This window comes from Calypte anna, chromosome 4A, assembly GCF_003957555.1.
Source record: "Calypte anna isolate BGI_N300 chromosome 4A, bCalAnn1_v1.p, whole genome shotgun sequence".
Taxonomy (NCBI): domain Eukaryota; kingdom Metazoa; phylum Chordata; class Aves; order Apodiformes; family Trochilidae; genus Calypte; species Calypte anna.
Genome location: NC_044248.1, coordinates 4,321,449 through 4,336,257, shown reverse-complemented (window position 1 = coordinate 4,336,257; position 14,809 = coordinate 4,321,449). Strand labels below are relative to the sequence as shown.

At 43.6% G+C, this 14,809-nt stretch overlaps 1 protein-coding gene across 2 annotated transcripts in view; it reads right to left on the bottom strand.

Moving 5' to 3' along the window:
- The window catches only part of STX18 (syntaxin 18), a 58,593-nt gene extending 49,891 nt beyond the window's left edge, over window positions 1-8,702 (bottom strand). The window contains exon 1 of one of the 2 annotated variants that reach the window (XM_008496135.2): window positions 8,451-8,702. In XM_008496135.2, coding sequence (XP_008494357.1) covers window positions 8,451-8,612 — 162 coding nt within the window. In that variant the 5' untranslated portion in view covers window positions 8,613-8,702. The remainder of the gene's footprint in view (window positions 1-8,450) is intronic. The other variant, XM_030450145.1, reaches the window with a different exon arrangement.
- Between the last annotated feature and the right edge of the window lie 6,107 nt (window positions 8,703-14,809).

Here is a 14,809-nt window from a genome sequence, read left to right as displayed (position 1 = left end):
AGGGGTGGGAAACACCAGTCAGGTGCATCTTATAAAACAGAAGTGAAATAATTCAATTTAGAATCAGTGAGATTGCATCTGCACACAAAAGCATTTAAAAGGCAACAATAACAAAAAGATATCCAGTGGGAAACATGAAGTCATCTGTTATTAGTGGAAAAGCAGAGACTGAAAGGAAGCTGGACTACACTTGACCACATGTTTGTTGTTCTGTTTGTTTTCCAAGTGCCAGACAATATCTACAGAAAAGGAACAGATTTCAATTTGAACAGATGCAGCACTGCTGCTTTTTTATTGCTCTCACCACTCCACAGCAAAAGAGAAGGCAGAGTCAGAATGAAAGGGTAAAAAGGGTCAGAAAACACCTCAAGGCTGGTACATGATCACTACAAAATGTCATTTTTGGCAGACAAAGCTTTGACACACCACCCTGAAGCCAGGAAACTTAGATTTTCAAGAAAGTGTCCATCATTTAAAATTCTATGCAATTGTATGACACTGTAGTATTTTCAACAGTAAAGAAAATTCTCCCAAAATTGCTGGAAACAATTCACACCACTAATTTTCACCCTTCAATTGCTCTCACTGCCAGAACTATCGTTTTAGTGTTTGCCAGCCTAAAAAAAATATTTTCAAGTGCAGTGGTCTGAAGCTTCAAAACCAGAGCAAATAATGACATCATCTTTCACTGAAAAACTGTATCCTTTTGTCTATGCTGAAACACCCAAAAACATAGTCCACTCATTACCAAAAATCACTGGGGCTCAGGCTCAGCATTACAACAATAACCAATCCTGATGACCAAACCCAGACCTGGGTAGCAAAACCCCAGGTGTCAGTACCACTCCTTGAAAGCAGTGATTCACACCCACAAGCCAAGCTGCAACCTTCATGCCTTGAAATAGCTGTTCCCTGAGACTAATTTATTTTGCTAATCACACCTGTGAAGCACAGCTAGCAGCAGAAATTAAAAGTATCTCCTCATTTTATTCCTCTTTCAATAGACTTAGGAGTTCAAAGCAATTAACATGTGTGATGACTCAAATTTCATTTGCTAGTTGTCAGAAACTCCTTAGTCCAAGTCTGGATTTAGCAGGAGCTAACAAGGGTAGGTATTTTTCAAATGTCCATGAACCCCTCTCTACCTAGCTCAACAAGAAGGAACCACCACACACAGGGAACAGGAGAACTGCAGGATGCTGGGTAAAGTCCCAGGTAAGTTCTTACCTGGACCAGTATCCACCAAACTTGTCTGATTTTCAAAAAAAAGAGGAGGAGAAGGAAGGGAATCAGAACCTGAAAGTTACTGACTTCCAGAGAAATTAGCTTTACTTTGGCCTCATTGTCAATACCTGGAAAAATAAATTCCAAGATTTAAATCTCAAGCAAATCACACTGCTAGTCAGATTCTGCTTGTTTTAAGCTCATTTCTGTCCCAAACAAGGATTTTGAGATTATTATTTTAAAACTATAAATACAGAGTGCAAAGCTTCTAGTAGTGGCAGTGTATCAAAGTACTCAAAATAATCAGCTGTTCTTCACCCAAAATCAGAACTCAGAGAAACAGTAAAAAGCAAACATGCACCAACTAAATTCACTATTAAGCTTCGTTTTTTATCTTCATCCCATTTCTCTTCCTTTCTATGTATTCTGTCATAACCTCCATATCATTTCCTGGTACTCATCCTTTTTCTTCACACCTCCCCCTATTTTTCTGTGTCTCCAAACAACATAATTCTATTTTCTTCTAGCTGAGCCTGCTCACTTTCTGTTGTCTTCCTATTCCACTGTCTCTCTCCAGCTTTTCAGATGCCCCAGGCTCAGCCACTTTGCCTTCCTCCTTCTTCAGATGCCCTACTAATGTAACCCATGGTTGAGAAAAGGAGGTCACACATGAGAAACCTCAGGTTTCTTCCACCCCCACTGCAAATTTCCATACATTTTCTCATCTGTGGCAAGAGAACATCAAGAGCTCAGAGGAGGGATCAGTCTAATGGACAACCACAGTCAGGAGAGTTTGTAGGGATCAGCTCCATGATAAAGCAAGTCCTCCAAGAACTGTTTATTAGGAAAGAGCCTCCCACAACGAGTCTGGAAGGAGGTGAGGATGAAAACAAGACATCCTAAAAATGAGAAATGCTGCCTCAGATACTTTTGGACTCTTCCTCAGCACCACATGAGGTCCTGTTAGTCAAAACAAGCCTAACAGACAACCAAGGAAAGCTGTCTCCCAAGCCAACTTTCAACCCTGCTGTTCAGTTATATTCAGAAAACAATTCCCATGGAGTTAAGAATGCCCTTAAATCAAATAAACAAAGCAGGGGAAGACAAGGACAGACATTTGCACAGACATTTCCCAAAATGTAGGAGTTCATAACTCTTCCCCTAAGGCAAACCTATGCCCTCACCACTGATCCTGATGTGAATTTTGCTAAAACCAGAAGCACCTCATGGGGGATGTCAGTGATTTGGCACTCAGCCCCACTGCATTAAACAAGGTCAGCATTTCATCCCTCTTCAAAAATCTTTTTTTAAAAATTTACCTTTCCTCTATTTCCTTAATCAGCTTTTCATGTGTTTCTCCTCTACTAATTGACATTATCACCTCCTTCCCCTTCCATCTCTCAGGTTAAATTTCTTCCCTAACAAGGAAATGAGAAATAAGAACAATAAATGCTCATAATAAATAACTAACATAAGCCATGATTTGCAAAGAGGAAGAGATAAATCTGAAATATTAGAAAGCATTACACTACAACTCCACATTTCAAGAAGTCTAATTTAAAATCATACTTTCTGCCTAGAAAATGGGGTAGGGAAACCCATGTGCATGTAATCCCATGCAAAATACAGCAGCACTGGTGAACTTGGAAGAAAAAAGTGACCAGTCAAGGCTGTACATGGGAGAAGTCCAAATTCATTCTAATGACCTCAGCCATGGGCCCAATTTATTAGATCTTACCTCTCATTAGAAGTTAAGAAGGGAACTGAAATATCACTTGCTGTCCAAAATTTAGCACAGGCATTAATTTCTAATAGACTGTAACTGGCTATTCCATAGCCAGCAGGTATTTCTCTTGCATCCAAATATTCTCTCCTGGGAGTTATTCTTACATAACCACTAGAATTAAAGTGATCACAGAAACTACCTGTGGTAAATCAAGTTAGAACTATTACAGTTGGAGTATAAAACAAATAAAAAAAATGAAAGCACACCATTTTAACCATTTTTGGCCCTTTCCCTCATAGCACTGGTTAGCATCAGCTTTTCAGCTACAACAACAACGTGACCATGCAGTCTTTGATGGTGGTTGCCCACAGAATTCAATGGTACAACTCTTGGATACAGCAGTTTTCAGGATTAAGTCCCACTCAGCTCTATTGTAGGCCTGGCAAATACACCCCCCATCCTATAAAAAGTTAATAGAACAAGCTGGCTATTTCACCATTTAGAGTATTTCTCAGGTTTTTAAAAAGCTTAGATATGATTTGATAGCTTCTGGAGACACAAACCTGAACCTGACTCAGAACTAGAAGCAGAATAATCAGTCATATTCCAATAAAATGCACTTTTATTTCATATACATTTTACTTTTAGAATAGGGATGTTGTCACTCCCTGCATCAGCAGATTGGTACCTGCATATATATATCTGGAATTGGGCAGTGGATCCCCCAGTCTGGGGGACAACTTGTTTTTCCATATGATTCTACCATGGCATTAAGTGTGAGGGATCCTGCACTTGAAATCTAAATCTAATAAACAATTAATGCTTTTCAAACTTGTTTTGATTTGTAAACCCCTAGAAATTTCCCAGTGAGGGTGCAGACTGCTCTTTATTAACCACCACAACACCTGTGTGTAGCCAGAACTGCATCCTACCAAAGTCAGGTGGCCTTATAATTAGAAGGTTGGCTCACAAATTATATTCAATGTCATTTTTCTGGCTTTCACAAGAACTAGTGAAAGTTCTGGGGACAAGTCTGATGTGCAAGTTTTTCTTCCTCATTGGATACTTGTACAGAGCAACCAAACATATTTCTGATGTGAATATTGGCCTGTGATACCAAATTTTTTTTTTCAAGAATCAGTTAATCATCCTGCAGAATCCATACACAGAAATTGTATGAGTAACAGATGTTCCAGCCTCATGAATCTGGCATCCTTATGCATTCAACAGCTTCAAACACAGACATATGATTATCCTAAGATTTTGTATTTAAAGACTCAGAAACATTTAACCTTTCAAATTTTCCATTCTTGAGAATATGTTTTCAGATATGTCTGGTACTACTTCTGGAGAATCTACACCCCAACACTTCATTTTTTAGTTTCTTGAGAAATCTTAAAGAAGAGCAAAACACAAAATTTCATTCATGGCTGCAGCCAAGCCCACCATGAAATTCTGCCTGACCATTAATTCCTCTTTAGTCCTGCTAACAGGCTGTATCAGCCCTGATTCCATTTCTTCAACATGCACTGAGCAGTCATCAATAATAGAAGGTTCTCATTCCTTCAATATTTTCAAATAACTAAGAAAGCAGCACATTTGACATGATATTCCCAACATCTGTCATTAAAAATAGCACAGAAAGTTTAAATGTTCAGATTTTCTAGGACTGTCCTAAGATAGAAGTGTCAAACATCTTCCAGAACTGCAGGTTTTTGTTTGTTTTTTAAATGATTCTGTGATTCTAGGTTTAAGAGCATGGAAAGCTGTGGACAAGAGTCACATAAGCCAGGCCTATGCTACCTCTGAATTTATTTTTGCTACTGAGCACTTATTTCAAGCCCAGGTGGTTTTTTTATTTAAATACTTCTGCTCTAATTCTTAAAATTCTTCAGCTGCTTAGCACATTCACTCAGCCTTATCTCAAATCTGATACCATAGCAAGGAACTAATGTGTAATACCAACATTTTGGAAGTGGGGGATGCTACAGGGATGACTTCTGTGAAGAGCTTCTGGAAGCTTCCCCCACACCCAATGCCAGCCAGCTCCCCATCAGACCTGCCAAATGGCCAAGGTTGAGCCCATCAGCTTAAATCTGACAGCATCCAAAGGAATCTGTGACCCTCTGAGAAGTCCCCACTGGAGCAGGCTCCTGGCAGGACCTTTGGACCCACAGAGAGAGGAGCCCAAGCTGGAGCAGCCTCTTCCTGAAGGACTGCACCCCATGTTGGAGCAGTTTGTGAAGAAGGGAAGGTCTGTGGGAAGGGCTTGTGTTGGAGGGGTCTGTAGAGGAATTTTTCACATGGAGTGAAGCTCAAGCTGGAGCAGGGGAGGAGTGTGAGGAGTTCTCCTGAGGAAGTGTGTGATGAAGTGTCAGCAACCCTCATTCCCCATGCTCAGAACTCAGACTTTGACCTTGGGAACAAAGGAGAGGTGGGGAGGAGGCATTTTAAGATTTGGTTTATTTCTTATTATCCTACTCTGACTTGATTTGTGACAAACTCATTGCCCCAAGCCAAGTCTGGTTTTCCCATGACAGTAATTGGTAAATGTATCTCCCTCCCCTTATCTCAACCCATGAACCTTTTATTATATTTTTCCCCCTCTGCCCAGCTGAGGAGGGGAGGACAGAGAAGCTCTGGGGGGCAGCTGTCTGGGAACCCACCTGGGAAGTGTGATAAAATGCAAACTTTAGCATTCCTACACACTATATTTTAAAGAGCCATGACACTGGAAAAGGCTAAGGGAGAAAAAAAATGCTGCTTTATGTTTTAATTGATCAAAAAGCCCCAATATATAACTAATGAATATTAACAGTCTGTTAGAAATTACAAACAACTCAAGGGCTGTTAAGTGATTCCCTACAAGAAAGCCACAGAACCAGTGACAAGTTCTTACCTGGCCTTAATCAATGTGTAACCACTGAACAGGTGGAGAGATGCCAGAAACCCCTCACCATATATAACATTACTCTTCTTTCATTACATATCAGACACCCAGGGGTTGTACGAGACAGCTGACAGACCAAAAAAATTACTCAAACCAAATAAACAGTGAGGGGTCAGTGGCAAGGCAAGAAAATCCAAAGTTCATGGCCATAACATTGGTCTTTGATTCAGATGACATTCATAAGCAAACATCAGTTTTGTCACAGTGTATATAACAATATATACATTTATATACAAAACACAAACATTACAATCCTTTCAGAAAACCTCTTAACATCCTTGTTACCAACTTAATCTCAAATACAAAACCCTCCATTGGTTTCTCACAGACTGCAGCAAGGCAATATTTCTGAGCATAAAACAGTCAGCTTTGGAAAAATCCAAATGAATACAGAATGTTGAAGTATTTTTTGTGACTAATGTAAAGTACCAAGGCACATAAAATGTATTCTCTCATCTCTAAACTGTTTTCCCCACACGATCTGGATGGAAGTCAATGTTCTTATACTCTCTGTGCAGTACTTCAATCCACCTAAAAATCATGTTAAGTTTGAGAATATAAATCAGGACTTTAAAGCTGGAACCAGAAGTACAGAAACCCACTGTGCAAACACAGAGCCTGGTCAGAGGCTCTAGAGCATCTGGAACAGACACTGATAGTGAGAAGGAGGAACCAAAGCTCACAGAGACTGTTCTGGAGGCAACAGGACAGAAGTCTTATACCTACATAGCACCTAAACTGGAACCTAAAAACCTCAGATTTCCTCTTGCTTCCACTGATATTGCAACCAACTGGGAAATGCTTTGACAAAGTACCCAAACACCATCTAGTGCTAAACCCTCATAGAGGAACAACCTGCTCTCAGCATCAGCCCAAGTGCTGGGGTTATGAACAGCACATGTCAAAAGTGCAGCTGATAAATGTCAACATTAGGAGGAAATTCTTTACTGTGAAGGTGATGAGACCCTGGCACAGGTTGCCCAGGGAAGCTGTGGATGCCTCCTCCCTGGAAATGTTCAAGGCCAAGTTGGATGGGGCTTGGAGCAACCTGGGCTGGTGGGAGGTGGCAGGAAGAAGGTCAGATCTACATCATCTTTAAGGCCCCTTCCAACCCAAATCATTTCTGTGATTCTAACATGATGTCCTGTGCTACAATTTCTATCCTTTTCAGAATTCAAGCATTTAACACACACACATTATGCTAAAAACTAAAGACGTTGCCTCACTCTGGAGCAAGGCTGAAGGAACCTGTTCTCTTTAACACTGGAGAAGGTGGAATATTTAGAATGACAACAAGGAGATGCACTGGGAGAGAAAATGAAGATCTCATGGACAAAGATCCTGGATGTAGTTTTATGGACTGGTTGGATCCCTACTATAGAACTCACAGTTGAAGTGTCATATAAATGAAGTCTTTGTAATTTTTAATTCTTTTATGTTCCCCTGATACTTGACACCCTCTGATTAGGCCTCAAAGCAATCACTGAGCTACTGAACGATAATCATCAAGTGTTACAAAACATGTAAGTTTTTAAGCATTCTCTCAGAGCTGGTAAAAGTAGAATGAGCACAGAAATGTGACGTTAATATCTGTGCTTGAAAACTAAATTATTTTTAAGCTGGAAAATGACTCAACACAGCTGTGCACACTTTGTTTAGCCCTAAACTTGCATATACATTCTGTCTTCTCAGAGAATGTACTAAGCATTCTTCCACATTTTTAAAAACATGGTCTAGTACCTTATTAAACACATTATTCAAGCCTTGCCTTGGTATCAAGCTTTTTTTTTTTTTCTCCCTGCTTTTTGCTCAGTAGAGAGGAAAATAACCTGCCCTAAACTTGGGTTTAGAGAAGGAGAATGACCTGCCTCAAACTTGGGTTTAGAGAAGGAAAATAACCTGCCCTAAACTTGGGTTTAGAGGAGGAGAATGACCTGCCCCAAACCTGGGTTTAGAGGAGGAGAATGACCTGCCCCAAACCTGGGTTTAGAGGAGGTGTGGCAGGAGTGCTGGTCTGCAATTCCTCAGCTCCTCCGTGCCTGCCTTTTCAAGTCTCCCAACGTCCTGATTAACCTTTTAACGTGTCCATTTGCATACCTCGACGCTTTCTACCCATATGGGGTGACAGAGGAAAAAAAAAAATAAAATAGAGACGAATCCCTAGGACTCACAGTAATGACCACCTACCCAACGCCAACACTGCAAACGTTTATTCCCATATGGCTACGGGAGCCATCTCTTACGTGGCACTGAGGAAACACCCGTGTGACCGCAAACACGGGGGAGAGGAGGGTTTGGGGGCTCAGCAGCCCCCTCAGGAAGGGGACTCGCCCCCCACAGCCCCCTCAGGCCGCTCCCACACCCGGGTGGGTGACAGAGGAGCTCGGAGCCGCCACCTCAGCCACCCTCCCACCCACACCGTGAGGGAAAGCGCTACCCCAGGCCTCGCTTGCCCGAACCGTGGGTGAGGGGGAAGGCGCTGAGGGACCCTGAGCTCGTCCTCCCTCACCCCCCTCCTCCTCCTCCTTCTTCTTCCACCTCCGCACTCACCACCTCCCGGGCCCGGCTGGTGAAGTCGCTCTTGGAGCGGGAGTTGTTCCGCTTGAGCAGCTCCTCCTTAGCGCTGTCCCCCACCGCCACCCCCAGCGCTTTGTTGCGGGTTTTCACCGTCTTCACGCAGGCCTTGAAGAGGGGGGTGATGTCCACAGCCATGGCGGAACAGACCCTTCCCCTCCCTCCCTCTTCTTCCCGCCCGCCCGTCCTCTCACGGTGCCGCCGCGCACTCTTCCCCGCGCAACGCGGCCCCGCGCGGAGCGTTCCGCAGGGCGCGGAGCTTCCGCAGCTTTCGCTCCGCTTTTTCTCCGCGGAGCCCACTCGGAGCCTGGGTATGGGGTGAGGAGCGGCGAGGCGGCAGCATGGGGGGGGGGAAGGTTGTGGAGGAGAAGCGTTAAACTCCTGGCCGTACAGCCCGCACGGAGCTGCGGATACCGGGAGGGCTGGGGGAGGGTTGCACGGCACCGCCCGGTACCGCCCGGTACTGCCCGGTACCGCCCGGCAGCGAGGCTGCTGCCTCCTCCCGAGCGAACCGCTGGGTTTTTTTTTTTTTAAAAAAAAAGATAAAAGTGACTTTCCAACAGAATTTGGACGTTTGGAGGAGGTAGCGGCGGTGTCGTGCCAGGTATCGCCAGGTGGTGCTGTTCGACCCGGTCTGCCCAGCGCGGCGAAGCGGGTGCTGGGTTAATTGGGTTAATGAACGTGTTGGTTAATTGGGCTGCGGGAGGGCTGCGTGTCCCTCAGCTCGTCACACCTGGAGCCAACATCGCTGATCCTGCTTCTCCAGGAAGGAAAACTGAGTCCGCTCTGCTGCCGCTCGGCACCGCGACGGGATCACAGCGGTACCGGGATCTCAGCGGTGCCAGGATCACGCTTGTACCTGTATCACTCTGGTACCAGGATCACACCAGTACCAGGATCAGTCTGGTACCAGGATCACACCGGTACCTGTATCTCTCCGGTACCAGATCACTCTGGTACCAGGATCACACCAGTACTTCTATCACTCCAGTACCTGTATCACACCAGTAGCGGGATCACACCAGTACCAGGATCACACCACTAGCTGTCTCTCTCCAGTACCTGTATCACACCAGTACCAGGATCACTCTGGTACCAGAATCACACCTGTACCAGGATCACTCCAGTACCTGTATCACTCCACTCCCAGGATCACACCAGTACCTTTATCACACCAGTACTGGGATCACACTGGTACCAGGATCACTCTGACACTTGTATCACACCGGTACCAGGATCACACCAGTACCTCTATCACTCCAGTACCTTTGTCACACCAGTACTGGGATCATACTGGCACCAGGATCGCTCTGGCACCGCACCTGTATCACACTGGTCCAGTACCTGTATCACACCGGTACCAGGATCACACCAGTACCTCTATCACTCCAGTACCTTTATCACACCAGTATCAGAATCACATCAGTACCAGGATCACACTGTCACACCAGTGCTGGGATCACAGCAGTGCTGGGATCACACTGGTACCAGGATCACACCGGTACCAGTATCACACTGTCAGTCACCACACAGGGCTGTTGGTGAGGTGGTTCTGCAGCCAGCTGTGTGTGTGACCCCAGTGTCATTTGTGTTTTGACAGTGACAAGGGCAGCTTCATCTCGGACTCAGAACAGGGTCAGGGCTTGGAAGGGACCCCTGAGGGTCACCCAGTGCCACCCCTGCCAGGGAAGGATTCATCCAGGTGGGTCCTGAACATCTCCAGGGATGGAGACTCCACTGAGCAAACTTCCCTGACCAAACTATTCCAAGTTCCATGAAATTGTGTGCAAAAAGGGAAAAATTCTGACCAAGTATTCAGTGGGGGGGTTATATATATTTATATATGCACCATGTTATACTTTTGGGATCCAGCAGATCCTGTGGTGTTTTTAACTGTGCTCTGACTGACCAGCAGCACGTTCCCTGAGACAGGCTCCAAAAACCAGTTTCAAAATCCTTCCTCCCCCCCAGTGGACTGGAACTTAAGTCAACCACAATTATTTTTCATATCTGCTCCAGAGTATCAGGGTTCCTTCCCTGGCTGATTACAGCTCTGCTTTCAGTTCAGTTCTCATCAGTTCAGGCTTAGTTATAGATTAGTGGTTCCCTCATAAATATATTCTGATTAGTATTCATTCAGACTTTGTTATTTTTCTGTTTTAAATTGGGTCTTTGTTGTGGTATGGGTCTGTATTTCTAATTAAAGGAGTAGATGTTTTCAGTCCCTGTCCTCGGTGCTGGATGTGCTGTGAAAATATATTTAAGGTATTAAAAAAAAAAAATAGACAATGAAAGAGATTAAACTTTTCATTCCAGGAATGCCAATAGTATTTGATTGAACCTCAAGCTAAATGCCTTTGTTCTTTCAACATTAAGAAATTCAGTTTAAAAGATACTTTAGGAAAGGATGGATTCAATAAAGCTGAATGGAACTTGCAGAGAATAAATCAGATACTCTCAGTTCTAGCTTCCAAAATGGATTGTTTGCTTTTTCTTGGCATTGCCAAAGCCAAAGCAAGCACAGAATAAAATTCCAGGAATGGCTTGATCTCACTGATACCCTCAAGATGAAGCAACCTGAAGGCAATTCTGAGCCATGTTCAGTGATGCTACTACCTCTTAGGGTGGTTTTCATACACACTGACTCATGCTCCCCCCACAAACACATTGTTCCATAAGAACTTGAAGTTTTTTGCCAATAGAAATAAGAAAATCACAGCTTGGCTCAGGGCAGTATAGTCCTGGAAATGTAGCTGAGAATATGCACAAAACCTCTGGTTTGTATTCAGATGAATATCTTGTTCCAACACTGGATGAAGCTAACGTGGATATTCCCTTAAAAACCTGCAGTTTAAGTGGGCATTGGCTAAGAATTTGTAGATTTTTGCTGTTAGGGTTCTGCTTCTTTGCATTTAAACTGTAGAAATATGAAAGTTATTTGGAAATTTTGAATTCCTGCTTCCTACTTTTAGAAAAAAATAACTTACTGGTGCCTATGAGATGTTATAGTTTACTCCTATTCTAATGAGGTTCTTTAAAGTAACTGGAGTACTCTGTACATTGTTGGATGGAAGAAGAAGCTACAGTTCAGTAAGTCAAATTTTAACAGTTATGCTACAGTTTTATCTTCTAACTTTGCAAAGATTTATGTGCATACTAAACCACTGTCAATCCTCCCACTGAGGTCAATGGAACCACACATGGCACACACAGTTAAGCACATAAACCTTTTCCTGGATCAGGACTTTAGCTGGAAAGTCTTTGGGAGCAAGATTATACCTCTATTTCAACTACTTCTTACTTATTTATTTGTGCTTTATGTATGTGAGCAGTAGTTACTGAAAAACACCCTAAAACATTAAGTGTAATATTACACAACCAGTTTTGAACCTCACAATCTTATAACTTCCATTTGGGCACAAGGAAACAAACAGAGACACATTTTAAATGAAAGACAGTATTAAAATTCCATGTAGCTGATCTCATCTGTCAGAAATGGACTGAACAGTTAATCTGGCAAAGGGAAAAGTACCTTCTTAATGTGAAAGAAGGTTGCTCAAATGGTCTTACACATTAGGTATCCAATCCCCAGGGCCTCTGCTGTGGAGATAAATAGATAGCTTTGAAGATTACAACTGCTTTAAAATCAGTTGCTGAGAACTGGTGCCCAGAGCTTTTATTTGAACTTGATCCTAGCTTCCTGTATACAGTAACTGCATCTACTCAGTAGTTATTTGCACTTCCATAGCTGCCTTGTTTTGAAAGTTTCAAGCTGACTTGGGAGCAGATAGGTTTCAGTAGTACATGTTGGAGCTTCCTGTAATTGCTCAAAAGACTAACCTTGAAATTTAAGATTTTGAGCTTGGAGTAAAATTCCAACACACACACAGAGACACAAAGGGCTGTGGTCCCACTGGAAGAAGCAGTGCAGGTAAAGCTGTAAGGACACACACCCTGTGCACTCAGTCCTGCATGGAAGGAGCATGGCTGGAAGAGGAGGAATCAGGAGTGTGCAAATTCCAAGAGTTTTGTGTGAGGACACTTTGGAGATCATCAGGCCTTGGCCTGCTTAACAAGCATCTCCAGTGAATCCTAGAATCCTAGAATTGGCTGGGTTGGAAGGGACCTCAGAGGTCATCAAGTCCAACCCTTGATCCACTCCCGCTGCAGTTCCCAGCCCATGGCACTCAGTGCCACATCCAGGCTCTTTGGAAAGATCTCCAGACACGGAGAATCCACTACTTCCCTGGGCAGCCCATTCCAATGCCTGATCACCCTCTCCAGAAAGAAATTCTTTCTCATCTCCAACCTAAACCTCCCCTGGCACAACTTGAGACCCTGCCCTCTTGTCTTGCTGAGAGTTGCCTGGGAAAAGAGCCCAACCCCCCCCTGGCTCCAACCTCCTTTCAGGGAGTTGCAGAGAGTGATGAGGTCTCCCCTGAGCCTCCTCTTCTCCAGCCTCAACACCCCCAGCTCCCTCAGCCCTTCCTCACAGGAATTCTGCTGGATCCCTTCACAGCCTCCTTGCTCTTCTCTGGACCTGCTCCAGCACCTCAAGCTCCTTCCTGAACTGAGGGGCCCAGAACTGGACACAGGACTCAAGCTGTGGCCTCCCCAGGGCTGAGCACAGGGGCAGAATCCCTTCCCTGGACCTGCTGGCCACGCTGTTCCTGAGCCAGCCCAGGATGCCATTGGCCTTCTTGGCCACCTGGGCACACTGCTGGCTCATGTTCAGCTTCCTGACCAGTGTCCTGGCCAGTGAAAAGGAGTCAAAGTTTCCTTGTGGTCATCAGTTAATTTGGTCATTAAAGAGAGGCTGGTGAGGTTCATCTCTACTCAGGGACAAGTTACTCCTCAACTTGTAATTTCTTTATGAATGAGAGGTAAATAAAATGGAAAAAGCTGACCATCTTTCCTCCAGCTACAAAGGTCCTAATTTGGCACAGACAACAGAAAACTACATGTGGCCCATTTTATATTTTTTATGGCATAAACACCATAACTTTTTTTTTGTGGCAGCAGTGTTGCAAACTGAATGGAAGATCACATAGAAGGCAATTTTCTTACAGTGTTCATTTGTAATCAGGACAAATCAAAAAGGCAGAAGCTGGGTTTGGTGACTGAACTTTTAAACCAACAGCATGCATTGCTTCTTGGTTTAAACTCAGTGTAAATAGAGCAGATATAGGGATGTGCAAAGAAATCTTTGGTGTTTAAAAGTAGGATTGGAAGATAGTACAACCTGTACAAAGGAATTACAGTCACTGTGTACAATTAAACAAAGTTTTGTGAAATAAAGATTCAAATTGTGTAACTCAAAGTACCTTGTAGCTTCTGTGGCAACAAATACAGCTAGAAACCAGTTCAGCTGTCAGTAACATCAAGATTCTGTTATTTGTCTTGAAATTAGACCAGCACACCAAAATTTACACCCTGAGTAACTTGATTTGCTGATTGTTCAGAACCATATTTAATTCTTAGAGAGATTAGGTATAAAACTGTTCCTTAGCTGTAATGTAAATCCTAGCATTATGTGTTAGCTATCCAAACTACATCACCAAAGGAGTGTGTGCAATTCAGTTTAAACTATGGTAATGTTAAAGAGCTGCCTACTGCATGCAAGAGTAATTCTCAGGAGTGCTCCTCCTTCCTCAAATGAAAGGAAAGGAAAACACTGTCCTTGTCTATTGAACACTATGTAAAAAGCAGGTGAGATTCCAAGTGTGAAAGAAGGTCTCCATCAGAAAAAAAAATTACTTTTGTCCCAGGCTCACTGGGACAGAATCATCAGGAAGGCCATTAGTAGTCCTGAGTCAGCTGGGAGGGTGAGTCAGGGCAGCTGCCCCAAAAAACCAGGTGTATCCCACACCACTTACATCTGCTCAGTATAAAAGGGGGAGGTGGGCTGAGGGGAAGGGTTTTTTCTTCTGGGGTTTCTCTGTGTTGGTCTCCTGCGTCCACTGCTGTCCTCTAGGTGAGGTTGAGTATAAGTTTCTATGCTCTATGTTTTTGTTATTTTGGTTATTTCATGAAATTTGTTTATGGTTCTCTGCATAGGGTGTTTATTCTCTTCCTGGTCATCCTTCTTGGCTGAGGAGCATAGGGAATAAATGAGGGCAACCTTACAGAGAAGGGCTAAATGAGGACAACCTCCTAGATAAGGGTTTTTAAGAAATAATTACTTGTTTTATACATTTTGGGTGTTTTCAGTGTGTTTTGGGTGTCAGGGCTCACCATAATTCTTGACTTTGCCTGAGGTGACTTCAGGGAGGTTCCTGGGGTGCTGCTGGCTGAAGTTCCCTGCATTCTGGGGCAGCAGAGGAATCTCAGTGCAG